This window comes from Scyliorhinus canicula, chromosome 4 (assembly GCF_902713615.1).
Source record: "Scyliorhinus canicula chromosome 4, sScyCan1.1, whole genome shotgun sequence".
Lineage (NCBI taxonomy): Eukaryota > Metazoa > Chordata > Chondrichthyes > Carcharhiniformes > Scyliorhinidae > Scyliorhinus > Scyliorhinus canicula.
In genome coordinates this window covers 234924078-234951654 of record NC_052149.1, presented here as the reverse complement: position 1 = coordinate 234951654, position 27577 = coordinate 234924078, and the positions used below count along the sequence as shown (strand labels likewise).

The window sequence follows — 27577 nt, the reverse complement described above, 5'->3', positions numbered from 1 at the left end:
CCCCTTTCCAAACACTTTTAAAAGGTCGATGCAGAACTGGACCATTTGGAGAAGTTGGGATACATCTACCCAGTGCAATTTGCAGATTCGGTTGTGCCGATCATGCCGATTATGAAGCCTGATTGTTCCATCCACCTCTGCGGTTATTACAAAATGACCATCAACTGATTATCATGTCTGGATCATTACCCGGTGCCAAAGATTGAGGTCATATGCAAGGCTGAGTGGAGGAAGGGCTTTCGACATGAGCCATGCCTATCGTTAATTGGTTTTAGACTGGTCCTCATGCAAATATATGACCATCAACATGCAAAGGGGATTGCATGAGTTCACCCGGCTGCCATTCGGAGTCTCTTCAGTGGCATGGTAGCACAGTGGGTAGCACTGTTGCTTCACATGCCCTCCCAGAGGACCTAGGGGCTATTTTAGCTCAGTGAGCTAGACAGCTGGTTTGTGATGCAGAACAAGGCCAGCAGCGCAGGTTCAATTCCCGTACCAGCTGGCAATTCTGAATTCTCCCTCTGCAAACCTACTTGTAGAGGCTTGTTTAGCTCACTCAGCTAAATCGCTGGCTTTTAAAAAAGCAGACCAAGCAGGCCAGCAGCACGGTTCGATTCCCATACCAGCCTTCCCGGACAGGCGCCGGAATGTGGCGACTAGGGGCTTTTCACAGTAACTTCATTGAAGCCTACTCGTGACAATAAGCGATTTTCATTTCATTTCATTTTAGCTCAAAGGTGGCAGAACTCAGTGTGGTGGATGTAATCCTGCAGTTGGGTTCATGAGTGATCATCCTCAAGTTCGGCCAAGGAGCAATTTTGCAAAACCTCCATAGCGGAGACGCAGGAGTCTCTAAATAGAAAATGTTGGCCTGAAGGTATGCGTGGTGGTCCAGCATATTGAGAAGTTGGCAAAACACTGTACAGAGTGCTCGGAGCACCAATGGTTCCCCTGGCAACACCACTTCACCGTGGAAATGGCTGGTCCAGCTAAGGTCCCGCCTCCATGGAGATTTTGCGGGTCCTTTTCAGGGGGTGATTCACCTAATTATAGTAGATACACATTCCAAATGGATGGATGTGCAACGGATGATGACGATGTCTGCATTGCAGGCCGCCACCGAGTGATTTAGACAAACTTTTAGTATTCATGGACTCACCAACGTACTTGTATTAGACAATGGCACTGCTTTTACAAGCTAAGAGTTTGAAGATTTTCTGAAACAAAAGGGGGCCCGTCATTTCCATACTGCACCTTATCACCCATCCTCAAATGGGTTGATGGAACGAGCCATCCAGACATTCAAACTCGGGATGCGAAAATAGGCCTTGGGTTCCCCAGAAACCCATCTCACCTGTTTCCTGTTCTACGATATTACCAAGCCACAAGCTACCACTGGGGTGGCACCCACAGAACGTTTGTTGGGATGTTGCTTGCACAGACGATTGAGCCTCATTTTGCTGGACATCAGGGATAGGACCCACAACCAGCAGGAATGAAGCGAGCCAGAGACATTAGGTAATTCATTGCAGGCAATGCAACTTATGTCTGGAATTTTGCAGAGGGGCATTGTGGATTCTGGGAGCGATAAAACAACGGTTTGGGCTAGTCTCATATACGGTGTGGGTACACGGTTAAGACTACAACAGACACATGGACCACCTTTGAAGCCGGGTGGCACAGTTGCCCGAGGATGGACAAAGGCCACCGATGCCAGTGGTGCCGCTCCCCTTGAAAAGCTGCTGGCAATGCCCAGTGAGGCGATTGAGCTTTGTGACCCTGAAATGTGGGAGGCCTAACCATCTGACCAGGAGTTGGATAGGGACTTTTTGCCCACGGAAATCAACACTGGTCTGGGAGTGACCACCGAGCAAGGGCTGGAGGACCTGCCCAGATGTTCAACCAGGGGGCAACACTCTCCGGTCCATTATACCCTTCCGGGCTACGAATGGTGATGCTGGATAGACAACCCCCAGCAAATAGGGCACATTATAGGGCAGCACGGTAGCATTGTGGATAGCACAATCGCTTCACAGCTCCAGGGTCCCAGGTTCGATTCTAGCTTGGGTCACTGTCTGTGCGGAGTCCGCACATCCTCCCCGTGTGTGCGTGGGTTTCCTCCGGGTACTCTGATTTCCTCCCACAGTCCAAAGATGTGCAGGTTAGGTGGATTGGCCATGCTAAATTGCCCTTAGTGTCCAAAATTGCCCTTAGTATTGGGTGGGGTTACTGGGTTATGGGGATAGGGTGGAGGTGTTGACCTTGGGTAGGATGCTCTTTCCAAGAGCCGGTGCAGACTCGATGGGCTGAATGGCCTCCTTCTGCACTGCAAATTCTATGTAAATTATTTTCCCTTCCCGTCGAAATGGACAACTTGCGGGGGGGGGGGGGGGGTATCAATCTATAGGAGGTCCATGGATCTCCAACTTTAGAGTCCCTATGGCCTCACCTGAGTACAATTTACACAATGGGGGGAGGGGCGCGGCAAGAACCCTCCCCCCAACCATTTCCGGGGGCTGCTGGGACATAAATACCCCGGCTCGGTGTGGGCCAGGAGGCGGAAACCCTTCGGGGAGTCGGAGGTGTAAATTGTAAGGAGAATAAATCTAAACTTTTCTACAGTCATTGCTTCTGAGTGATCAATTGCCTGAGTCTTTACATTAACAGAGCTGATAAAATTCTGCCAACATAGTTGCTTCATCCACCATTTCTTTGAGGAACACATATATTACACAGTTTACATTCGGATGAAGTGTCAATTCCTGGAAGTGAATTATCGCATTTGGAAGGTATCACACCTGCCATTTCGTGTAGGTGCATGTATTACAGCTTCACTTTGTTTTATGCTATTTCACTTACCTTACTGCCAAAATTAATGGGTTGTTTCATCTGTTGATTGCATTCTGAGAAATATATGTCAACACCCTTTGTATCGCGTCCACGTGTGGCAGAATTGAAGGGCGTGAGAACTACGCAGTTCCTGTTCTCTGGTTCAGTTGCTGAGCGAACCTGATAGCAGTAAGTTTCAGAAAGGGACCCAGTTCCACGAACTTCCATGAAATTTGCGGTTGGTTGAACATGGGAAACATTCCGCGGGGATGCATTAGATTGCTTCAATATATTGTTTGTAATCTCACGTCTATGGCAACAAGTGTTTAGAAAACAATCGCTATCGTGACCATTGCTATTTTGACACATGGTTGTAACGAGAACAATTATTATAAACAGAAGGATGAATGAGACTGTCCCCAGTGATATAATGATATACATGGCCAAATTGGAAGAATGCTCGATATTTTGCGGCAGATTACTAATGCCTGACATAATTTCAGCGGAAATCTCCATCAATGACACAGTGGCTGTGACAGTAGCAGAGAGGGAGGGATGCCCATTGTCCTTCACCAAGATTACAAGCACTTGTGTAGTTGAGTCTCTCTCTTTAAAGTATCGTATTGTCCTGATTTCTCCTGAGTTCCGTGTTACTGTGAAAAGAGTTCGATCAGTAGCTTGGATCAATTGGTAAATCAATCTGGCGTTCTGCCCAGAATCTTCATCAACTGCAGTCACCTTTGTCACCAGGTAGCCTGGATAAGCAGATCGAGGTATAATTGCGTGTGTTCCATTTTTTGCCAGAGAAGATACAATTACAGGCGGGTTGTCATTTTGGTCGAGGATTACTACATTCACGATAACATCACTGCTGAGGAGTGGGATGCCACCATCCTGAGCTTGAACGTGGATTTGAAAGTTCTTAAGTTGCTCATAGTCAAAAGAACGCTGTGAAAATATTCCACCATTTTCTGAATTAATAGAGACAAAAGACATGGCAGACGTACCTTGAATCTGACTCGCCAGAATAGAGTAAGAAATTACAGAGTTTTGACCGAGGTCAGAATCAAAAGCAGTGACGGAGCAGATAACGGTACCCGGTGTGTTGTTCTCGGATACGTAGGCTGTGTATGATGACTTTGTGAAGCGTGGTGCATTGTCATTAATGTCTGAGATCTCCAGTGGTATGATTTTGTTGGCAAAGAGACGAGGAGACCCAGCGTCCGAACAAGTGACGTTTATTGTGTATTTGGAAACAGTTTCCCTGTCCAAAAATGCATTAGTCACCAACATGTACGAATTCTTGAAAGAGGTTTTCAACTGGAATGGGAGGCTATTGGGAATATAACAGCTAGTGTTACCGTTCACTCCAGATTCGGTATCCGTTACACTTATTAGAGCTACCATCGTCCCAATCGTAGCATTTTCCGTAATGGGGCTGGATAATGACATCAATGTCACCTCAGGTTGTACGTCATTCACGTCCACAATCTCCACCACAACTTTGCAATATACAGGTACAGAAGTGGCACCCTGGTCCTTCGCTTGCACATTCATTTCGTAAACGTTCGCTTCTTCGTAATCCAACACTCCTCTAACTAGGATTTCTCCTGTATGTGGTTCTACACTAAACAGTTCACGTACTCTTTCAGGGGTGTAAGTGCTGAAAGAGTAGATTATAACCGCATTGGTGCCTTCGTCCAAATCAGTAGCACTCAGTTTAATTACTACTGTTTTCTCCACTATATTTTCAATCACTTTCACCCAATAAACAGACTGATCAAATACAGGCACATTGTCATTGACATCAAGGACGGTGATTGTAATTTCGGCACTACCAGATCGCTCTGGAATCGCGCCATCTAAGGCACTGATAAGCAAGGTATGAACGGCTTGTTCTTCTCTGTCCAAGAATTTATCAAGCAACAAATACACATTTTTAGTTCCATCACTGCTGTTTTGAATATCCAATGTGAAATGGTCATTCGGACTGAGGATATAAGTGTGAACCGAATTTGTACCCACGTCGGGATCATGCGCGCTCTGAAGTGGGAAGCGAGTTCCCGGTGGAGTTGACTCCAGAATCTCTAATCGTAGCTCACCCTGCGGAAAACTGGGGGAATTGTCATTGATATCTTCTATTTCCACCTCGGCACGGTACAGATGTAATGGATTTTCCGTAACAATCTCCAGATTTTGCAAACACGTCAGAGTTTGACCGCAGAGCTGCTCTCTGTCAATTTTTTCATTAACAAACAAAACGCCATCCTGTAAATTGACTCCGAAATACCTTTTCTTTGCAGCTGACATGATGCGAAATCTACGCCTGGACAGTTCTCGTACATCTAATCCAACATCGTTAGCAATATTCCCAACAAAGGCACCGTTTTCTAGTTCTTCTGGAATCGAATAATGAATTTGGGCAGAAACAGACTCCCAGACAAAAAGCAAGATAATGAAAAACGACGTTTGCATTATCCGTGAGAAGGCGTCCTTGCATTCGCAGTGTGGTGGGAATATTAATAAAACGTAGATATCGCTCAGAGCTGTCTGTCTTGATGTGAAGTCCAAAGGAAAAGGATTGATGAATAACATGCCCTCCTAATGGAGGGCGACTCGAAGGAAGGAAGATCAAAGATGGCTGAGGTGCAACCGCACTCTGCTTCCTGCTTTCCTTCCCTTTCTTCTTCACCGTTGTGTGCGGTGCTGCGGGATGTCTGATGGATCTCTCTTCATGTTTCAATTCCTCATTGGTAGACAGCGACACAAAGAGTCTTATGCAATAATTACACATAGCACTTCTTAAAGTCATATCATATTTCAGTGTAAAGATTACTTCGCACACTGAATCGGTAACAAACTTGTCATAATTAACTGAAACAGCGTCAGCAATTTAGATCTCAGACAATCTGCCAACGAAGTTAATGCAGGTTTGCTTGCGTGGTGATAACTACACATAACTTTTTTTGGTCAACAAATTTGCTTAACTTGTTTTCCCTTTGAAAGATCTAATAAACTTTGCGGAGGCCAGAATATTCCGTGCATAACAAATGCTTGCAGGAATGTAGCTGCCTGCCTGGGGACACTTGTACTTTATTGTACTTTGTAACATTACTTCTCCCCGTGTCTGCGTGGGTTTCCTTTGGGTGCCCCGTTTCCTCCCGCAAGTTGCGGAAGACGTGCTTGTTAGGTGGATTGGACATTTTGAATTCTCCCTCCGTGTACCCGAACAGGCGCCGGAGTGTGGCGAGGAGGGGCTTTTCACTAAAACTTCATTGCAGTGTTAATGTCAGTCTACTTGTGACAATAAAGATTATTATTAGTATACTTGTGTTCGAACATTAGTAGTGCTAATATTCCTTTTGAAGTCAATGCATAAACAACATTTTAACATGAGTACAATTTGATTAAAATAGTTAATCGTGCTATTTGTTTTTATGTTAGAGTATCCAATTATTTTTTTCCAATTAAGGAACAGTTTAGCGTGGCTAATTCACCTACTCTGCACATCTTTCGGGTTGTGGGGGTCAAAGCCACGCAGGCACGGGGAGAATGTGCAACCTCCACAGGTACAGTGACCCAGGATCGGGATCGAACCTGGGACTTAGGCAGCGTGATACAGCAGTGCTAACCACTGCGCCACCGTGCTGCCATGTTAATCGTGCTATTACACTGACAACGCAGAACCACGTCCCTTAACATGCAACAGTTGCTATCCCATTCCATCTGACTCACAACAAGAAAGTTACGTTGGAAGCTTCCATAAAAAAATATTTAATTCTTCCTCAATATAAGTTGCACTCCATTTTCATTGGCATCAACTGCTTAATCTAAGTTTTCTCGTGAAAAGCTTCAGGAAAGCGACACGAGACCAACTCATCACTCGAAGTCCAGAATGACAGCTCGCTGGATCACCTTCCTGCACCTCTTCCCTCACGAGTCAGCCTCATAACTTCAGTGGATGCAAATCAAATATGGAACAAGTTAAGCCCTTCTGTTACACAGAAAAGTGGTTTGAATGACCAGCAATTGCCTGGAAAGAAGATACATCCAACAGGCTAACTTTATGCGGAATTTCGACTCGCATCAAGGGAAAGACGAAAGAAAGCTTCCATATCTATTGCGCATTTGAGGCCTTTCGAGCGTTTCAGTGCGTTCTGGAGTGAAATAAAACATTGCAAGTACAGTCACTGATGCATTCTAGGAAACACAGCAGGACTGGCCGAAATATTGCTGGTTCTGTTGCAGCTTGGCAGGAGGGATTTCACAGACGTTTGCGTCAGTTACATGGACGCTTTCCTTCCTCGGAGCGACGCGGAGACCGGTCACAATTGGCAGGGGAAAGCCCACGCAGGTTCCTGGCGGCTGGCAGGAAAGATGGAGGGGTGCGGGGAAGGTGGTTCAGAGTAAGGCTTCCATCTCACCTCACCAGATCCGCAGCCATCAACGGGCCACAGCTACGGCCGGTGGCTGGCCTCTCCAGGAGCTTCCCCTCCACAGTGGTCATCTCATAGCTGCGGCAATTGTTTTTTTTAAATAAATCTTAGCCTCTTCAAATGGTCCTTGGTCCCCATGGGAGCCTCGCGCTCCCAGTAATATCATGCCTGGGCCCATCTCTAATCGGGGTTGCAGCCTCAGGAACCTGCATGCCTTTGGTAATTGTGCAGCAAGCCCAGAGATTACCTTTATATTGGGAAGATTTCCAGGCTGCTGTGCCCCAATAGCCACTATATAGTCAGTGTCCAGTAATTACCTTCTCCTCGAATATGTCTTGAAGGGCACAAGGTTCCGTCCAGTATGAACAAAGCAAGGCTACATAGAAATCAATGAGCTAAAAGTCAGATAATCTGTGTTATAGGTTGTTTGAAGGGTACTTTTTAACGACGTCAACAAGTAGAAGTCCACAATGGAATCATACCAACGCCAGTGATTCTGGCTTCCCTGTAAATTATATATCCTCATCCTTTTGTTTTAATACTCAGGCACGGGTATCGATGGCTAGGGCACCATTATTATCCATCTATAACTTCCCTTGAGAATGTGCTGGCGAGCTGTCATCGTGTAGTTTATCTGGTGTAGTTTATCTGGTTGACTACCAGTGGTGATAGGATGAAACACTTAAGTGGGCATTCACCTCAGTTGGCTCTGTTCTGAACTTAATTTGGGACGACATGTAGTTTATCTGGTGTAGGTACAGCCACTGTGCTAATAGGGAGAGTGTTCCAGGATTTTGACCCAGAGACAGTGAAGGAACGGCGACATAATTCAATGTCAGGATGGTGTCTGGCTTGCAAGGGGACTTGTAAGATGATTTCCCATGCATCTGTTGCCCACGTGATTCAAGGCGATAGGGGACCAGGGTTTGGATGGTGTTGTCCAAGGAACCTTGATGAGTTTGTGCAGTGCATCTTGTAGATAATACATACTGTTACTACAGTGTGTCAATGGTGGAGGGACTGCATTTTGATGTGGTGGTTGGCGCCAGTCAAGTAGGATTGACCTAGATTTGTCCTAGATTGTGTACAGAACCTTGAATGTTGATGAAACTGTTCTACTCCAGGCAAGTGGAGAGAATTCCACAACTTGTGCCTTGTGGATGGTCCACAGGCTTTTTGGAGTCAGGGGGCGAGTTACTCTCCGCACAATTCACAGCCTCCAACTTGTTCTTGTATCCACTGTATTTACATATATGGCCGGTCCAGTTCAGTCTCTGGTCAATGGTAATGCTCAAGATGTTGAAAGTGAGAGGTTCACAAATGGTTTGAATGTCAAGCGGAGATGATTTGAGATAATCATTGTCTGGCACTTGTGTGGTGCGAATTTTGCTTGCCACTTAGCAACCCATGGCTAAATATTGCCCCTGTCTTGCTGATTATGGACAGAGATTGTTTCAAGACATACTCCCTGCCCGTCCATGGCCACTGCATATGCCTATGCAGGACGGTTTACAACGTGTCTGACAAGCATGTTAGTTTCTAATTTCATATCCTCTCGAACACGGCACGGGTGGCACTGCTGCCTCACAGCTCCAATGGCCCAAGTTCAATTCTGGCCTTGGGTAACTGTCTGTGTAGAGTTTGCACTTTCTCCCTGTGTCTGCGTGGGTTTTCTCTGGGTGCTCTGGTTTCCTCCCACAGTCCAATGGTTTGCAGGCTAGGTGGATTGGCCATGATAAATTGTCCTTTCGTGTCCAAAAGGTTAGGTGAGGTTACTGTGTTATGCGCACAGGGTGGACGCGTGGGCTTATGTAGGATGCTCTTTCCAAGGGCCAGTGCATACTCAATGGGCCGAATGGCCTCCTTCTGAACTGTAAATTATATGCAATTCTATGACAGTTACTGGTTTATTTGCATCAGCAGGACTAGAACGACAGAGGTTGAGGGGTGACCTGATAGAGGTTTACAAGATTCTGAGGGGCATGGATACAATGGATGGACAGGCACTCTTTCCCAGGGTGGAGGGGTCAGCCACCAAGGGGCATAGGTTTAATGTCCGTGAGGCAAAGCTTAGAGGAGATGTGCGAGGCAGATATTTAATGCAGAGGGTGGCATGTGCCTGGAACACGTTGCATGGAGGTTGTGCAATCAGATACATTATCTTGACAAACACATGGATAGGATTGGTATAGAGAGATACGGCTCAAGGAAGTGTTGATGGTTTTGGCAAAGGTTGGTTCATGACCGGTACAGGCTTGGAGGATCGAAGGGCCTGTTCCTGTGCTGTTTTGTTCTTTGTTGTTTCTGTTATTTGTGCTCCATTGCTGATCTCTGCTTCTCCGTCACTCCACTGAAATCCTCGTCTGTGATTTTATCACATTTAAAATGAGCTGTGCTGAGGCAACCCTGAAGCCCAAACTTAAACTGATCCATATCGTATTTTGCACTCACTTAGTCTTAATTACCCATCCCGCACAAACTGAGCTCTGCTAGTTTCTGGTGGCCAATGATTCACAACTAAAACTGCATTGCCATGACTTCACCCCTTATCTTTTTCACCTCTTTGAAATGTATTAATTATTCCCCCAAACTCTTCAATCTTTCGAAACTGCACGACTGATCCTGAAACATCATTGAATTCAAGCAGGAGACTTAAGGGAACAATGTCAGAGGGTAATTTAAATTCCTGGCCAAAGGGATATCAGGATTACAGGTGGGTAGAAAATGGAGATCCCAAAGATGTAGTCACACAAATTATATTTAGTATTCCCAATGTAGACAAAACAGCATTTTAGTTCGATAATAATTAGCAAATTACACAGGCGACACACTGTCTGAACTGAGAGCAATGTTCTGAAATACATTTCTGCCTGCAGAAGAGTGTAAAGTAACAACTTTTCCACATCTCTTCAAGATAAAGGACAAGTCACAAGAAGAATGACAACTGAATCTAGCGGTGGCACTGTAAGAGTGAACTGTTGATACCAGGTTCACAAAATACAATGAGGTAAGAGCAAAACGTGCCTCTTTTATGTTGCCCTGCAGCTGTTGGAAATGGAGGGAGGCCACAATTATAATACTGTAACGTACATTGCGGTGCCAGAAATGCAGGCATTTTAAATAATATTTATTGGTGTCACAAGTAGGCTTTCATTAACACTGCAATGAAGTTCCTGTGAAAATCCTCTAGTCACCACATTCCGGCGCCGAGGGCAGCATGGTAGCACAAGTGGATAGTACTGTGGTTTCGCAGCGCCATGGTCCCAGATTCGATCCCCCACTGGTCACTGTCTGTGCGGAGTCTGCACGTTCTCCCCGTGCCTGCATGGGTTTTCTCCTGGTGCTCCGGTTTCCTCCCACTGGTCTAAAGACATGCAGGTTAGATGGATTGACCATGATAAATTGCCCTTATTGACAAAAAGGTTAGGAGGGGTTATTGGGTTACGGGGATAGGGTGGTAATGAAATGAAAAATGAAAATCACCTATTGTCAAAAGTAGGCTTCAAATGAAGTTACTGTCAAAAGCCCCTAGTCGCCACATTCTTGTGCCTGCTCGGGGAGGCTCGTACAGGAATTGAACCCAGCTGCTGGCCTGCCTTGGTCTGCTTTAAAAGTCAGCTATTTAGCCCAGTGTGTTAAACCAGCACCAGTGAGGGCTTAAGTGGGGGCTTAAGCGGGATGGTGCAGACTCGATGGGCCGAATGCCTCCATCTGCACTGTATGTTCTATGTTCTATGTTCCTGTACACTGAAGGAGAATTCAGAATGTCCAAATCACCAAACAGCATGGGCAGGATTCTTCACCGGTAGGATGCTCTCATTTGCCGGCAGCCCGGGGGTTTCCCGACAGCCTGGGGCTGCCTCACAATGGGAAATCCCATTGACCGGCTGGCATAATGGGGCATCCCACTGGTGGGGTGAGGCAGAAATGTGGCACGGCGGGACGGAGCATCCCGCTGCATGTATTTCGGGACTTAGAGGAAACTGGAACAAACCTACGCAAAAGCGATGAGAGAGTGCAGACTCCGCACAGACAGTGACCCAAACCAAGGACCGATCCTGAGTACCACGTCTTATGAAGAAAGACTGAGGGAGCTAGCGCTTTTCTCACTGGAGCGATGAAGGAAGAGAGGTGACTTGATAGAGGTGTACAAGGTGATGAGAGGCATGGATAGAGTGGATAGCCAGAGATTTTTTCTCTGGGTGGAAATGGCTGTCACGAGGGGACATCATTTTATGTTGATTGGAGGAAGGTATAACTGATGTCAGAGGTAGGTTCTTTACACAGAGAGTGGTGGGTGCGTGGAAAGCACTGCCAGCAGAGGTGTTGGAGTCAGAGTCATTCGGGACATTTAAACAACTCTTGGACAAGCACATGCACAGCAGTAAATTGAAGGGGTATAGGTTAGGTTGATCGTAGATTAGGATAAATGGTCCGCTTAACATCGTGGGCCAAAAGGCCCGTACTCGATGTTCTACGTTCTATGTTCCATGTTCTACCTGGCGTTGTGAATCTAACCACTGTGCTACCGTACTGCCCACTTATTGTCTACTGCTTTCTTTCTGGGTACAAAAAAGTGAATGAGTAATTCTAAAAAAATCACCTTTACTCAGTGCATTTCCTTCTAAATGGCTGCTCTAGTCCATGTCATTTTCGTCCGATTTCCTTCAGCACTTGCATCTGAAAATTTAAATTGTTTCCCCTCCTTCCCTTGCATGAACGATGAGAAACTTTACAACATTGTGGAACTTTCTTCCGGGGTGAGGTCTGAAGGTAAATTATTCCAGCATCTTATTCCATATTATTTAATCCAATTTTACCTCTCCCAGTTGTGCTTCTTGATTATGCAGATTATGTAAAGATAATCACAACACTTAACACACCTTCACTCCTACTCGTTTTTAAAATGAAGTAATACTATTTCCATAACTACAGCGAATTCGGTACTGTAAAATTGAATATAGCCTCATGCATTTCTGGAATATATATTTTCCCACTGAGTGGCCTAGTTGGTGACGAACTGCCTAAATTACAAGATGTATCTAGCGGTTGAACTCTCGGTATATATAAAGCACTAGCTTAATTCAGAAATCTAAATTGTGTGCCACGAGATTTGGTTGAGAGTACATTCGTAAATGGTAGTCATACAAGCTCATGACTAATTAATGGACATATGGAATTACTACAAGGTAACTTGATGACATAACATTATGTTAGTTATTGAAAAATTAAACAGTTTACAGTACTAAATATCCATATTAAAACCTAACATTAGTCATTACAATCACTCCTTAGGAAATGAAGCAATGTCAGTGTATTGATTTTGGCAAATAAAACATACATAATTTTGGTTAGCGTGTAATGTGTTAAACGATATCTTGAGGGTTTTAGTAGAATCCAATTATTGGACGTTGGCAGTCCAAAACAGCTGGATCAACCCCAGAACTTTAGGCTGACTCTTTTTTCCAGGTGCTGGCCCATACACTGTAATCTTTCAATATTTTTTGTTTTATTTACTGAAAGGTATGCTACTCACTTGGCGAGAGAAATACGGCCAGTTGTTCGTTATGTTTTCAGTTTGATCTGACGCACATGATCGGTTATTCTTCCGAGAAGTCCCAGATGTTGTTGGACTGACTGGAGCGAAATACATCAATTCCACCTTGGCTGCCTCTGGTGCTGATCGGATTTTGTAATGGTATGCATCTGAAAGAGACCCATTTCCTCGAATCTCAAGGACGCTCGTAATTAGCTGAGAGTCTGGCACAACCTGAAGGTTGACATGCGGGTTCGGCATTCTAGCTTTGGACTCTAATTCTGCGGCACAACAACAATTGGCAAGGTGACAATTCCCAGTGCCAGATTGTCCTTCGGTTGGGCAAATTACAATAACAAGGACAATTATTATAACAAGAAATAAGAAAGATGTTATTCCCAAAGAAATTATTATATAAAATGCTAAATCGGAAGATTGCTGCAAATCTCGGTGAAAATCTCCAATCTCTGACCGAATTTGTTCGTTCTGTTCAATTAGAGTGAGCGCAATCGTAGTACTGGCGGAGAGAGGCGGGTGTCCATTGTCCTTTACCTGGATGACTAGTCTTTGTGTGGTGGCGTCACTATCTTTAAACCGGCGAACGCTTCTTATTTCTCCTGAGTTTTGTGAAACTTTAAATAGACCCGGCTCAGTGGCTTGCAAGATTTGATAGTTCATTCGTGAATTCTGTCCAGAATCTGCATCAGATGCAACCACCTTTGTTACCAAAAATCCTGGCTCGGCAGATCGAGGCACAGCTGTCTTATTGGGGCTCACTGAGCCAGGTGCTGTAATGACAGGTGGGTTGTCATTCTGATCGAGAATAATGACATTTACAGTGAGGTTCCCGGAAAGCAATGGCGACCCCACATCTTGAGCTTGAACTCGGATCTTAAACCCTTTAATCTGCTCATAATCAAAGGAGAGCTGTGAATAGATGATGCCATTTTCTGAATTGATTGAAACATATGAAGACACTGAAACCCCCTGAACATTACTTTCCAGAATTCCGTAAGAAATCCTGGAATTTTGTTCAGCGTCTGGGTCGAACGCGGTCACTGATCCAATGGAACTACCAGCTGCGTTGTTCTCGGTCACGTACACTGTATGTGAAGACTGCGTAAAACTGGGCGCATTGTCATTTATATCTGAAATGTGCACAATCATTGTTTTGTTTGTGGTTAGTGGGGGGCTTCCCTCGTCTTTACATGTCACCGTCACTGCGTATTCTTGGTCACGTTCCCGATCCAGCCTGCCACTTATTGTGAGTCTATAGGAATTCCTAAAGGAGGGTTTCAGATCAAACGGGACCTCTGAGGAGATCTGACAATCTGTACGGCCATTATTATGCGCATCACGATCTGTAACACTGATCAGTGCTATTAATGTCCCGGTAGGAGCGTCCTCGCTGACTGTAAGGGCAATTGGTTTTAGAATCAAATCCGGCGCATTGTCATTAACATCCTTGATGTCCACGCGGACAGTACAGTGTGCGGATAATGACTGTGCCCCCTTGTCCTTAGCTTCCACGTGGATTTCATAAACATGTTTTTCTTCAAAATCCAATATTCCCTTTACGCTGATCTCTCCGGATTTTTCATTAATTCTAAAAACTTCTGGGATTTTTTCATCGCTGTAGCTACTTAAAGAATAAACAATGTCGCCATTGGACCCGTCATCCAAATCAGTCGCGTTAAGTTTAATCACTAAAGTGCCAGGTGGAACATCTTCCTTTAAACTTGCAGTGTACAAGGACTGTTGGAAAACTGGCGCATTGTCATTCCAGTCTAAGATAATGACAGTTACCTCAGCAGTCCCTGACCTCTCGGGTACTCCACCGTCAACAGCAATGAGTGACAAATGTTGTGACGATTCCTTTTCCCGGTCAAGCGACTTCTTCAGCACCAATTTAGGAATTTTCCATTTTCCGAGAGTCTGCACATCTAAAACGAAGTGTTCATTTGGAGTGAGTTGGTAAATTTGCACAGAATTGCTTCCAACATCTGGATCCTGTGCGGCCTCTAAAATAAACCGGGTTCCAGGTGTGGCCGACTCCGCAATTTCCAAACGGATTTCTCGGTTCGAGAAACTGGGTGAGTTATCGTTCATATCCAGAATTTCGACCTCGACATCGTACTGTTCCACAGGATCATCAATTTCGAATTCGAGAGGCAGCATACAGGTAAGGCGTTGTCCGCAGAGTATTTCCCGGTCTATTCTTTTATTCACAAACAAGATTCCATTCTGGAGATTGACATCAAAATATTGGTATGGTGATTTGGGAACGATCCTGAATCTGCGAGTTGATAGCTCACCTGAATGTAATCCCAAGTCTTTTGCGATTTCCCCGACCAAAGCACCGTGTTGCAATTCTTCTGGAATGGAGTAACGAATTTGCCCCGAAACCAGGTTCCAGGCACAAAGCAGCAAAATGGACGCTGTCTTTCTCAACAAAAGGAAGCCTTCGGTACGTGTGGTGTCCTTTGCAGAGATGTGCTTTGCGGCCCCCATCACGTCTTATGTCCGGTATTATCAATTATTCCATCCCAAAGCAAATCAGATAACACAGGAGATACGTTGACAAGCAATGCGACCTTCTGACCTTCTCAGGAGATAGCTCCGTATATTCATTTGAACGACAATAATCTGCCTGCTTTCGTCCCTCGGTGTTGGGGGTTGGGTGGTGGATCTCCAGCTATATTTCCTTTCCCTTATTGGTAGACAGCGACACAAAGAGTCTTTGCCTATAACTACACTGAGGTCATATTAAAGCTAGGCATCGGTTAATTTCTGAAGATATGAACTTTCTGAAAATAATAAAATTACTTTAAGGGGAACCGAACATAAAAATCATGTGTTGGTAATATGTGATTTATTTTACTGATAACAAGTAGATTATCTGTTACATGTGCAGTACCCATTATGGATATAATACAACATATTTTTGCGCCCATATACAAAGCCTCGTCCATACTTTGTGTAATTTTTTGCTCGCCAAACTGTCATACTGTGTGGAAATAAGACCAGCAAATTCCCGAAATACTCAATTGATCTGACAGCATCTGTGGAGAGAGAAACCGTGTGAAAATGTCAGACCCATGGCCTTACTTCAGGACTGGGAAAAGTTAGAAAAGTGGACTCTGAGGAAGTGGTGGGTGCATCAAGGTCACCAGGAAGTCAGGAGAGATTGAAAAACAAAAGAGTCTTCCATGAGCACAGAGAATGGGGATATGGCTAGAAAATAAACAAAAGTCGTGCTGAGAGCAGATGTGCTCCTGACTGAAAAAGAGAAAACTGAAACAAACAAAGCAAAAGAAACCGAATGGGCGTGGAAATACATTTCAAAATTGCTGAACTCACTGATATCTTCGGAAGTTTTTGAAGTGTCTATCTGAAAGAGATGATGCAATTACTCATTTTTACGTTGTGCTGCAAAGGAACAGGGCAGTAGGTAGAGCTCAGACATGTCAGCGTGGCAGAATAAAGTGGAGAATTTAAGTTAATTCGCATTGGAAGCATTGGTCATCCTTGCGGACTGAATGGAGGTGTTTCACGAATCAGTCATCCCATTGATTTAGTTTCCCCAATGTCGGTAAGACCATATTGCGAGCAATGAATGAAGTAGACACTGGACCTGAAATCTTAACTCTGCTTTTCACTGCACAGGTGTTGCCGAATATATTGAATATTTCCAGGATTTTTTGTTCTAATTTCAGATTTTCACCATCCACAGTTTTCTGTTTTTTAATTAGTTGCACCGTGCACTTGGTCGAAATGCTTCCCAGGAAAACAGAGAACATAACATCACATAAGGTAAAAGTCACTTCTTGTACTTGAAGGTCATAAAAAACTGATTTACACTGCCGAATTTCATGCTTCGAATATTATTTTTCTTTTTTTAAAAATGTATTTTATTACAAACATGTACCAAAACACGTAACAACACATAAATACTCCGGGAAACATACAGATTATTTTTTTTCTTGATAGACTTTAATATCCATTTACACATACTGTTATTGCCATTCAGTCTCCTCATCTGTCCAGATTTAAAACTAGAAGTGCGGTAACACATGTTTATAGGCAGCACGATGTCAGTTTCCCCCTCCCACCCGCCCACGTAATCCCTCTGGCAAGATGAGGCCCTGTCCTCACAGAATTGGTATCGTGCAGAAAGAGGCCATTCGGCCTATCTTATGCGCAGCAGCTCGCCAAAGGAGCTTTGTAACTTACTACCATTCCCCTGTCTTTTCCCTGTACACCCGCACATTGTTTCCATTCAAATAATCATCTAATGCCTTCTTGGGATGCCTTGATTGAACCTGCCTGCACCCTGATTCCAAGCAGACCTGAATCACTCGTGTCAGAAAGTTTTTTTTTTCTCACATTACACTTTCTCCTTTTGCAAATCACTTTAAGTCTGTACCCTCCCTATCTTGATCCTTTTACCAGCAGGAACAGCCCCCCCCCCCCCACCCATCTACTCTGTTCAGACACCTCTGGAATTTGGACATCTCCATCAAGTCTCCTCTTAGTCTCCTCCATGCCAAGGAGGACAGTCCCAATCTTTCCAATCTATCCTCATAAATGAAGTTTTGCATCCCTCAAACCATTCTTGTAACCTCTTTTGCACTTTCTCCAATGTGTTCCCATTCTTCATATAGTGTGGCGCCCAGAACTGTGCACAATACTCCAGCTGAGGTCTAACTAGTGTCGTGTATAAATTCAGCATAACCTCCACGCTCTTATACACTGTGTCCCTATAAATACAGTCCAGGATAATATATACTTCATTAGCTTAGCCTGTCCTGCCACCTTCAATGTTGAGTTCACATGCTCCGCTTAAGGATTTTGCCCCTTATTGTATATTGCCTCCCCATGTTCTGCCTACCAAAATGCATCACCTCACACTTCTACATATTGAGCTTCATCCATCACACATCTGTCTACTCCACCAACATGCTTATGTCCTTTTGTAGTAGTTCTCCACTAACACCTTGCAATTTGCAACACTCCCAAGTTTTGTATCATTCACAAACTTTGAAATTTGCCTCTGAACACCAGTCCTCGGCCCAATCATTTACCACATGGCACTCCACAGTCACAATTCGAAGGTATTGTCCCCCCCCCCCTCACCCCCACCAATCATGTAGTATGTTGTGCAAACCCCATACAGACAGTGACCCAGAGCCGCAATCGAACCTGGGACCTCGGCGTCGTGAGGCAGCAGTGCTAGCCACTTGCACCATCATGTTGCCCCCCAATAAGCCCTGCTAATCTTTTTTTTGGACACTAAGGGCAAGTTAGCACGGCCAATCCACCTAACCTGCACGTCTTTGGACTGTGTGAGGAAATCGGAGAACCCGGAGGAAACCCACGCAGACACGGGGAGAATGTGCAGACTCCGCACAGACAGTCACCCTGGCGTTGTGAAGCCACAGTTCTAACCACTATGCTACCGTGCTTCCCACTAACACCTTATGCAGTTGCAGCATAACGTCCCTAGTCTTAAATCCCACCCCTCGTGCAACGAAGGACAAAACTCCATTGGCCTTCTTAATCACCTGTGCACCTGTAAACTAACTTTTTTCGATTCATGCACTAGGACCCCAGGTCCCTCTGCACAACAGCATGTTTTAATATTGTATCATTTAAATAATAATCCCTTTTGCTGTTATTCCTACTAAAATGGATAACCTCACATTTGTTAACATCGCATTCCATCTGCCAGACCCTAGCCCATTCACTTAAACTATCCAAATCCCTCTGCCAACTTCCAGTATCTTCTGCAATTTTTGCTTTACCACTGATCTTAGCGTCATCTGCAAACATGAACACATTGCATTTGGTCCGGAACTACAAATTAGCTGTGTAAATTGTGAACAATTGTGGGCCGAACACTGATCCCTGAGGGACACCACTAGCTACTGATTGCCAACCAGAGAAACATCCATTAATCACCACTCTTTGCTTTCTATTAATTAACCAATCATCTATCCACTACTTTACCCTTAACGCCATACATCTTTATCTCATGCAACAAACTTTTGTGTGGCACCTTGTCAAAGGCTTTCTGCAAATCCAGCTACCACATCCATTGGTTCCCCATTGTCTACTGCACTGGTAATGTCCTCAAAATATTCCACTAAATTAGTGAGGCACGACCTACCCTTTATGAATCCATGCTGCGTCTGTCCAATGAGACAATTTCCATCCAGATGACTCGCTTTTTCTTCCTTGATGATAGATTCCAGCATCTTCCCTCCTACCGAAATTGAGCTAACTGGCTTATAATTACCCGCTTTCTGCCTACCTCCTTTTTTAAACAGTGGCGTCACGTTTGCTATTTTCCAATCCGCCAGGACCACCCCAGAGTCGAGTGAATTTTGGTAAATTATCACTAGTGCATTTGTAATTTCCCTAGCCATCTCTTTTAATACCCTGGGATGCATTCGATCAGGGCCAGGCGTCTTGTCTACCTTTAGGCCCATTAGCTTGCCCATCACTACCTCCTTAGTGATAACAGTCGTCTCAATGGCCTCACCTGCCATGGCCTCATTTCCATCAGTCACTGGCATGAAGACCCACCCAAAAAACCTGTTTAGTTCCTCAGCCAGTTCCTCATCTTATAGATATAGAATTTACAGTGCACAAGGAGGCCATTCGGCCCATCGAGTCTGCACCGGCTCTTGGAAAGAGCACCCTACCCAAGGTCAACACCACCACCCTATTCCCATAACCCAGTAACCCCACCCAACACTAAGGGCAATTTTGGACACTAAGGGCAATTTAGCATGGCCAATCCACCTAACCTGCACATCTTTGGACTGTGGGAGGAAACCAGAGCACCCGGAGGAAACCCACGCACACACGGGGAGGATGTGCAGACTACACACAGACAGTGACCCAAGCCGGAATCGAACCTGGGACTCTGGATCTGTGAAGCGATTGTGCTATCCACAATGCTACCGTGCTGCCCCATTATTAAGTCTTCCATTATTAAGTCTCCCTTCTCATCCTCTAAAGGACCAATATTCACCTTAGCCACTCTTTTTTTGTTTTATATATTTGTAGAAACATTTATACATCTGTTTTTATATTCTGAGCATGTTCACTCTCATGATCTAACTTAATCTTCTTTATAGCTTTTTAAAATTATTAATTCAATTAAGGGGGATATTAGCATGGCCAATCCACCTATCCTGCACATCTTTTGGGTTGTGGGGGCGAAATCCACGCAAACATGGGGAGAATATGCAAAGTCCACATGGACAGTGACCCAGAGCCAGGAACGAACCTGGGACCTCGGCGCCGTGAGGCTGCAGTGCTACCCACTGCGCAACCGTGCTGCCCACTTCTTTATAGCGTTTTTAGTAGCTTTCTGTTGCCCCCTAAAGATTTCCCAATCCTCTAATCTTTGCCACTGTATATGCTTTTTCCTTCAATTTGATACTCTCCCTTATTTACTTAGATACCCACAGTCGATTTTCCCTCTTTCTGCCGTCCTTCCTTTTTGTTGGTGTAAACATTTGCTGAGCACTGTGAAAAATCGCTTGAAAGTTTCTCCACTGTTCCTAAACTGTTTAACCATAAAGTCTTTGCTCCCGGTATACCTTAGCCAGCTTTTATCTCATCCTATTCTAATCTCCTTTGTTTTAGCATGAAACACTTACGTTTGATTTAATCTTCTCACCCTCCATCTGTATTTTAAATTCCACCATATTGTGATCGTTCCTTCCGAGAGTATCCGTAACTATGACATCGTTAATAAATCCTGTCCCATTACACAGGACCAGATCTTGGATCGCTTCTTTCCTCGTTGGTTCCATTACATACTGTTCGAGGAAACTATCATGGATACATTCTAATGGGGGGGGGGCATAGGTTTAAAGTGCGTCGGGAAAAGTTTAGAACTGATGTGCGAGGCAGGTATTTTACACAGAGAGTGGTAAATATATGGAACGTGCTGCCTGGGGAGGTGGTGGGAACAGCTCCGATAGCAGCATTTAAGGGGCATCTCGACAAATATATGAATAGGGTGGGTATGGAAGGATATGGACTCCATAAGTGCATATGGTTTTAGTTCAGACAGGTACAATGGTTGGAGCAGGCTTGCAGGGCCAAAGGGCCTGTTACTGTGGTGTATTGTTCTTTGTTCTTTTGATCTTTGTTTTCAAGAAGCAGTTAGATATAGCACTTGGGGCAAATGGGATCAAAAGATATACGGGTGAAGGCGGGATCAGACCATTCAATTGGATGACCAGCCATGATCAAAGTGAACTGTGGAGCAGGCTCGAAGGGCCGAATGGCCTCTTGCTGCTCATAATTTCCATGTTTCTATCCGATGAACACTAATTTTGTGCAACAATCCCTGGAGTGAAACGTCATTGACTGCTGTTTGAAGATTGTTCTCCCCGTGTTTGTGTGGGTTTCCTCCGGGTCCAGCTTCTTCCCACAGTTCAAAGATGTGCAGGTTAGGGAGATTGACCATGCTACATTGCCCTTCGTGTCCAAAAAGGTTAGTTGGGGTTACTGGGTTACGGGGATAGGGTGGAGGTGTGGGGTTGGGTCGGGTGCTCTTTCCCAGGCCAGTGCAGACTCGACGGGCTGAATGGCCTCCTCCTGCACTGTAAATTCTATGATAATCTATGATAGTCTACGAAAGTCTATGATGATAGTCTATAATCCAAAATGCTTCATATACTCGTTCCCTTTAACTATATACCTCAAAATGTTCCAAAATATTTGTCAAACGAGATTCCCCTTTAATAAATCTGTACTGAACAGCCTAATCATATTGTGATTTCCTAATTAGCCTGTAATCCCGTTCATAGAATTTAGCACGTTCACAATTTTGACGTACATCCAACTGTCCCAGAATCCCCGTTTTCTGTATCCCCCCATTCCTTTATAGCATATGTTATCTGAAAATCTGCGGGAACCAGGCCAAAAATTATGAAGCTAGTCCCAAATATAAAAACTGATTGTAGGAGGTTTTAAGAAGCATATAAAAGGGAAAGAAAACAGCTAAAGAGAAATTATCATGTGGGTTAAGAAATTAGAGACTTTGAACAAATATTTTGCTTCACTTTTCACAGCGGAAGACATAAGGTTCACACCAAAAATAGAAAGTAGCCGAGGTGATAAAATGGTAAGGTATTTAAGGAAATCAATATGAGCAGACAAAGAAAGTATTGTAAAAACGTCAAAATCGGACAATCCCCATGACCTGATAGTCGCAGAGCTAATGGATACACTCGCTATAATTATCCAAAATCCCTTAGATTTGACAATGGACTCACCAGATTGAAAGTTGGGAATGTTACACCAGCTCTCAAGGAAGGAGGGAGAGTGAAATCTTATTAATCTAATATTATATTTTGAGAAGATCCAGGAATCTATTATTAAGGAAGTCTGAACAATGCACTAGACACACAGAGTGTGCTTAGAGCTAGGCAATGTAGCTTTGCTAAAGGGAAATCCTGTTTGCCAAATGTATTCGAGTTTTCTTTTTCGATGATGTTACAAGTAAGGAAGATAAACGGGAATCAGCAGATCCAGCACACGTTGATCTCTGAGAAGAAAATACGACTTCAACTTCGAAAATAATTGTGTAAGATGAGGACTCATAGAATTGGAGATGGTTATATTAGCATGTACAGAGGATTGGTTAATGAATAGAAAGCAAAGGGTTGAGATAAAGCTGAATTTTTCGAGTTTTCAGATAGTGAATAGCAGAGTTCCACAAGGAACATTGCCGGAGCACTAGGTAATCATAATCTATATGGAGAACTGAGATGAAGAGGCAGTATGTATTGCATCTACGTTTACTGATGATACAAGCTAAGTCGAAAAGTATCTGTGAAGAGGACACCAGAGGCTGCAAAGTGATAGGTTAAGTAAGTAAGTAAGAAACATGATGGAAGATGGGGAAGTAGTAGTATAATAGCCGTATAATGTAGGGAAATGTGATGTTATTCACTCTGGTCATTGGAAAAGCAAAGAAGAATATAATTTTAAAGATGAGATACTTGTAAATTAGGCTTTTTAAAGAGACCTGGGTGTGTTCGTGCAAGGAATACAGTACGTTATGGAAGGCCAATGGCATATTGCCCTTTATTGAGAGGGGATTCGAGTACAAGAATAAGCAAGACTTGCTCCGAATGTATAGCGTTTTGGTGAGACCACATTTGGAATACTGTGTGCAGTTTTTATATCCATATTTAAGAAAGCATACATTTGCACTTCAGGCGGTACAGCACATGTTCAGCAAAACGATCCTTGGGATGAGGAAGCTTTTACAAAAAATCACAGGGCGTTGACTTCTCTGTCTTGGTCAACACTAATTGCCCAACCAGAATTGAAGTTGGTGGTGGCCTTGTTGAACCACTGAAGTCCACGTGCTGAAGGTACACTCAGTGCTTTTACGGAAGGAATTCCAGGAGTTTGACAGAGAGGCAGTGAAGGGGGGTGATATATTTTCAAGTCAGGTTGATGAGTGGCTTTCAAGAAAACGTCCTGGTGGTGTTCCCATGTGCTTTCTGCTCTTGTCCATCTGGATGATAGTGATCTTGGGTTTCGAAAGTGCAGTGGCAGAAGCCTTGCTGATCTCCTCCTGTGCACCTCGTCGATCATACATACGGCTGCTGCTGTCCTTTGATGGTGAATTGATTGGATGCTTGTGGATTGATTCAAACGGGATTCCAATCAAGCGGGCTGCTTGATCCTGGATTGCGTCAAGCTTCTTGAGTGTTGTTGGAGTTACACTCAACCAGGCAGGAGAAGAGTTCACAAGAATCGTCTCTTGTGTAAATTTGATTTGCTGACCACTAGATAAATTTGATTTGCTGACCACTAGAAAGGCGGAGGCACAGTGGAGGAAGGCATAAGGGGCAGTGTACGAACATGGTGAAAAGGCGAGTAGGATGCGGGCTCATCAGCTCCGCAAGCAGGATGCGGCTAAGGAAATTGCTGGAGTGAGAGACAAGAGTGGGAATGTGGTGCGGAAGGGGGTAGAGGTGAATGAGGTCTTCAGGGACTTTTACGGGGAACTGTACCGGTCGGAGCCAACGGGGGAGAGGAGGGAAATGGAGAGGTTCCTCGACGGGCTTCCTTTCCCGAAGGTGCAGGAGGAGAAGGTGGAGGGGTTGGGTGCGCCGATTGAGCTGGAGGAGCTAGTTATGGGGATCGGGCAGATGCAGTCAGGGAAGGCACCGGGGCTGGATCGGTTCCCGGTGGAATTTTATAAAAGGTTTGTGGACCTAGTGGGCCCCTTGCTGGTGCGGACACTCAACAAAGCATGGGAAGGGGGGACTTTGCCCCCGACGATGTCGCGGGCGCGGATCTCGTTAATTTTAAAGAGGGACAAGGACCCCCAGCAGTGTGGTTCATAGAGGCCCATATCTCTCCTCAACGTGGATGCTAAGGTGCTGGCAAAAATCCTGGCCACCAGGATAGAGGACTGTGTGCCAGGGCTTGCACACGAGGACCAGACAGGTTTTGTGAAGGGAAGGTAGCTGAACACGAATGTGCAGAGATTGTTGAATGTCATCATGATGCCGGCGATTGAGGGGGAGGCAGAGATAGTGGTGGCGCTGGATGCGGAGAAGGCCTTCGATGGAGTGGAGTGGGGGTACCTATGGGAGGTGTTGGGGAAGTTTGGATTTGGTGAAGGGTTCATTAGATGGGTAAGGCTGCTATATGAGGCCCCGATGGCGTGCGTGGCCACGAATGGGAGGAGGTCGGAGTACTTCTGGCTTTACCGAGGGACGAGGCAGTGTTGCCCCCTGTCCCCCTTGTTGTTTGCACTGGCAATCGAGCCGCTGGCGATGGCGTTGAGGGATTCAGAGGGGTGGATAGGCTTGGTGCGAGGTGGGGAGGAACACAGGGTGTTGTTGTATGCCGATGACCTGTTACTGTATGTGGCGGACCCGGTGGGAGGGATGCCGGGGGTGATGGAGCTGCTAGCTGAGTTTTGGACCTTTTCAGGTGATAAATTAAATTTAGGCAAGAGTGAGGTGTTTGTGGTGCACCCTGGAGACCAGGAGGAAGGAATTGGTAGGCTCCCGCTTCGGCGGGCAGGGTAGAGCTTTAGGTACCTGGGGGTGAAGGTGGCCAGGGGCTGGGGGACTCTTCACAAACATAATTTCACCAGACTTGTAGATCAGATGGAGGAGGAGTTCAAGAGGTGGGACATGTTGCCATTGTCGTTGGCGGGGAGGGTACAGTCCATCAAAATGACGGTGCTTCCGAGGTTCTTGTTCCTCTTTCAGTGCCTGCCCATCTTTATCCCCAGGGCCTTCTTTAGGAGAGTGACTAGCAGTATTTTGAGCTTTGTGTGGGCACATGGGACTCTGAGAGTGAAGAGGGTGTTCCTGGAGCGAGGGAGGGATAGAGGCGGGCTGGCGCTGCCCAACCTTCTGGGGTACTATTGGGCGGCCAATGTGTCAATGGTGCGTAAATGGGTGATGGAGGGGGGAGGGGTGTCATGTAGAGGTACGAGCCTGAGTGCCGTGGTAACGGCGCCGTTGCCGCTCTCCCCTAAGAGGTTTACCATGAGCACGGTGGTGGCGGCGACCCTAAGAATCTGGCAATCATCGGTTCATCCCGGGGAACAAGGATGGGGGATTTAGGGGGTGGCAAAGGGTGGGCATCAGTAAATTGAGGGACCTGTTTATTGGCAGGAGGTTTGCGGGCCTGGGGGAACTGGAAGATAAATTTGGGCTTCCCCAAGGGAACATGTTCAGATACTTGCAGGTAAAGGTGTTTGCTAGGCGACAGGTAGAGGGATTCCCTCTGCTGCCCTCGCGGGGGACGATGGACAGAGTGCTTTCGGGGGTGTGGGTCAGAGAGGGGAAGGTGTCTGACATCTATAAGGTAATGCAGGAGGTGGAGGAGTCGTCAGTGGAGGAGCTGAAGGCTAAATGGGAGGAGGAACTCGGGGAGCAGATAGAGGACGGGACTTGGGCGGATGCCCTTGAGAGTGTTAACTCTTCCTCCTCATGTGCGAGGCTTAGTCTCATCCAATTTAAGGTGCTGCACCGGGCCCACATGTCCGGGACTAGGATGAGTAGGTTCTTTGGGGATGGGGACAGGTGCACCAGGTGTTCGGGGAGTCCTGCGAACCACGCCCATATGTTCTGGGCATGCCCGGTACTGGAGGAATTCTGGAAGGGGGTGGTGGGGACGGTGTCGAGGGTGGTTGGATGCAGGGTCAAACCAGGGTGGGGACTCGCGATTTATGGAGTTGTGGTAGAGCCGGGAGTGCAGGAGGCGAAAAAGGCCGGTGTCCTGGCCTTTGCATCCCTAGTAGCCCGACGAAGGATCCTGCCACAATGGAAGGATGCGAGGCCCCCAAGTGTGGAGTCCTGGATCAGTGACATGGCGGGATTTATAAAATTGGAAAGGGTCAAATTTGCCCTGAGAGGATCAATACAAGGGTTCTATAAACGATGGCAGTCTTTTCTGGACTTCCTGGCTCAAAGATAGGTATCTTGGTCAATAACAACAGCAACCGGGGGGGGGGGGGTTCCTTATTGTAGTTCCTATTCTGTAACTTTATATTGTGTTAATTTGTGTTGTTAAAATGCTGTGATGTTCATGGAGATGGGGCGAATGTTTATGATTGCTAATATTATTGTTATTTTTGGTATTTTACTATGGTGCGTTATTGTTGTATAAATTCAAAATTTTTCAATAAAAATTATTTCAAAAAAAGAAAGAATCATCTCTTGTGGCTTGTTGGTTAAGGACTGGCTTTGGGGACTCAACATGTTACTTGCGGCAAAGTTCCCACCCTCTGAACTTCTCTTGCCATCATCGTGTTCATATGTCTCGTCCAGGTAAGTTTGTGATTAATTGCAAATGCCAGCATGTTGATAGTGGGGATTCATCGATGGTAAAGGCACTGCTTGCCCAGAGGCAATGGTTAAATTCACTCTTGTTGGAGCTGTTCATTGTCTGGCACGTGTGTGACACTACTGTGACTTGATACTCGTCAGCCCAAGCTTGGAGTTGTTCAAGTTTAGCCACATTTGGATATGGACTGCATCAGTTTACAAAGAGTCATAAATGATGCTGAACATTGTGCAGTCATCAGCAAAACTCCTCACTTCTGACCTTATGGAGGGAAGGTCATCGAAGAAGCAGCTGGAGATCGTTGGGCCCAGGACACTGGGAGGAACTTCTGCAATTATGTTCTTGAGCTGAGGCAACTGGCCTACAAAATAAATAACCATCTTACTTTGCGCTCGGCCTGACTAAGCAGAGGAGCTTTTCACCACTGATTCCAACAGACACCAATATTTCTAGGGCTCCTTGATGCACACTCGGTGTGATGTGGCCTTGATGGCAAAGGTAGTTACTCTACTCTCACCTCTGGTGTCCAGCTACTTCATCCATGTTTTAATCAAAGCTGTAAAGAGGTCACGTGCGGAATGCACACTGAGCATCAGTCAGTAGATTATTGCTAAGCAAGTGTCACATACTCTTTTACTGTAATTAATTATGCGTTTGCCATGACCGTGCCTTAGTACTCCTGTACCCATTCTGCTTTCTAATTTTTTTCATTTGGCTATTTTTCTCTATAGAATATTTACTGCTCAGTCGTTTGGCAGCACACTTGAATATTGCTGCACAAAGAGACATGCTGTCAAATCAAATAGAGCAATACGGTGGCACAATAATTAGTACCGCTGCATCAAGTGTCAGGGATCTTTGTTCAATTCTAATCCTGGGCTTTCCAACGTGGATTTCCTTTGGGTGTTCCTCCCACAGT

The 27577-nt window shown here is 45.3% G+C and overlaps 1 protein-coding gene across 1 annotated transcript in view; it reads right to left on the bottom strand.

Moving 5' to 3' along the window:
* LOC119964294 (protocadherin-23-like) overlaps positions 1–15452 on the bottom strand; it is a 289809-nt gene extending 274357 nt beyond the window's left edge. Inside the window, exons 1-3 of the mRNA XM_038793570.1 lie at positions 12802–15452; positions 7583–7660; positions 2860–5430 (exon numbers count right to left, since the gene is read on the bottom strand). Of these exons, the coding sequence (XP_038649498.1) occupies positions 2860–5430; positions 7583–7660; positions 12802–15312 (5160 nt within the window). The 5' untranslated portion in view covers positions 15313–15452. The remainder of the gene's footprint in view (positions 1–2859; positions 5431–7582; positions 7661–12801) is intronic.
* Positions 15453–27577: the final 12125 nt, after the last annotated feature.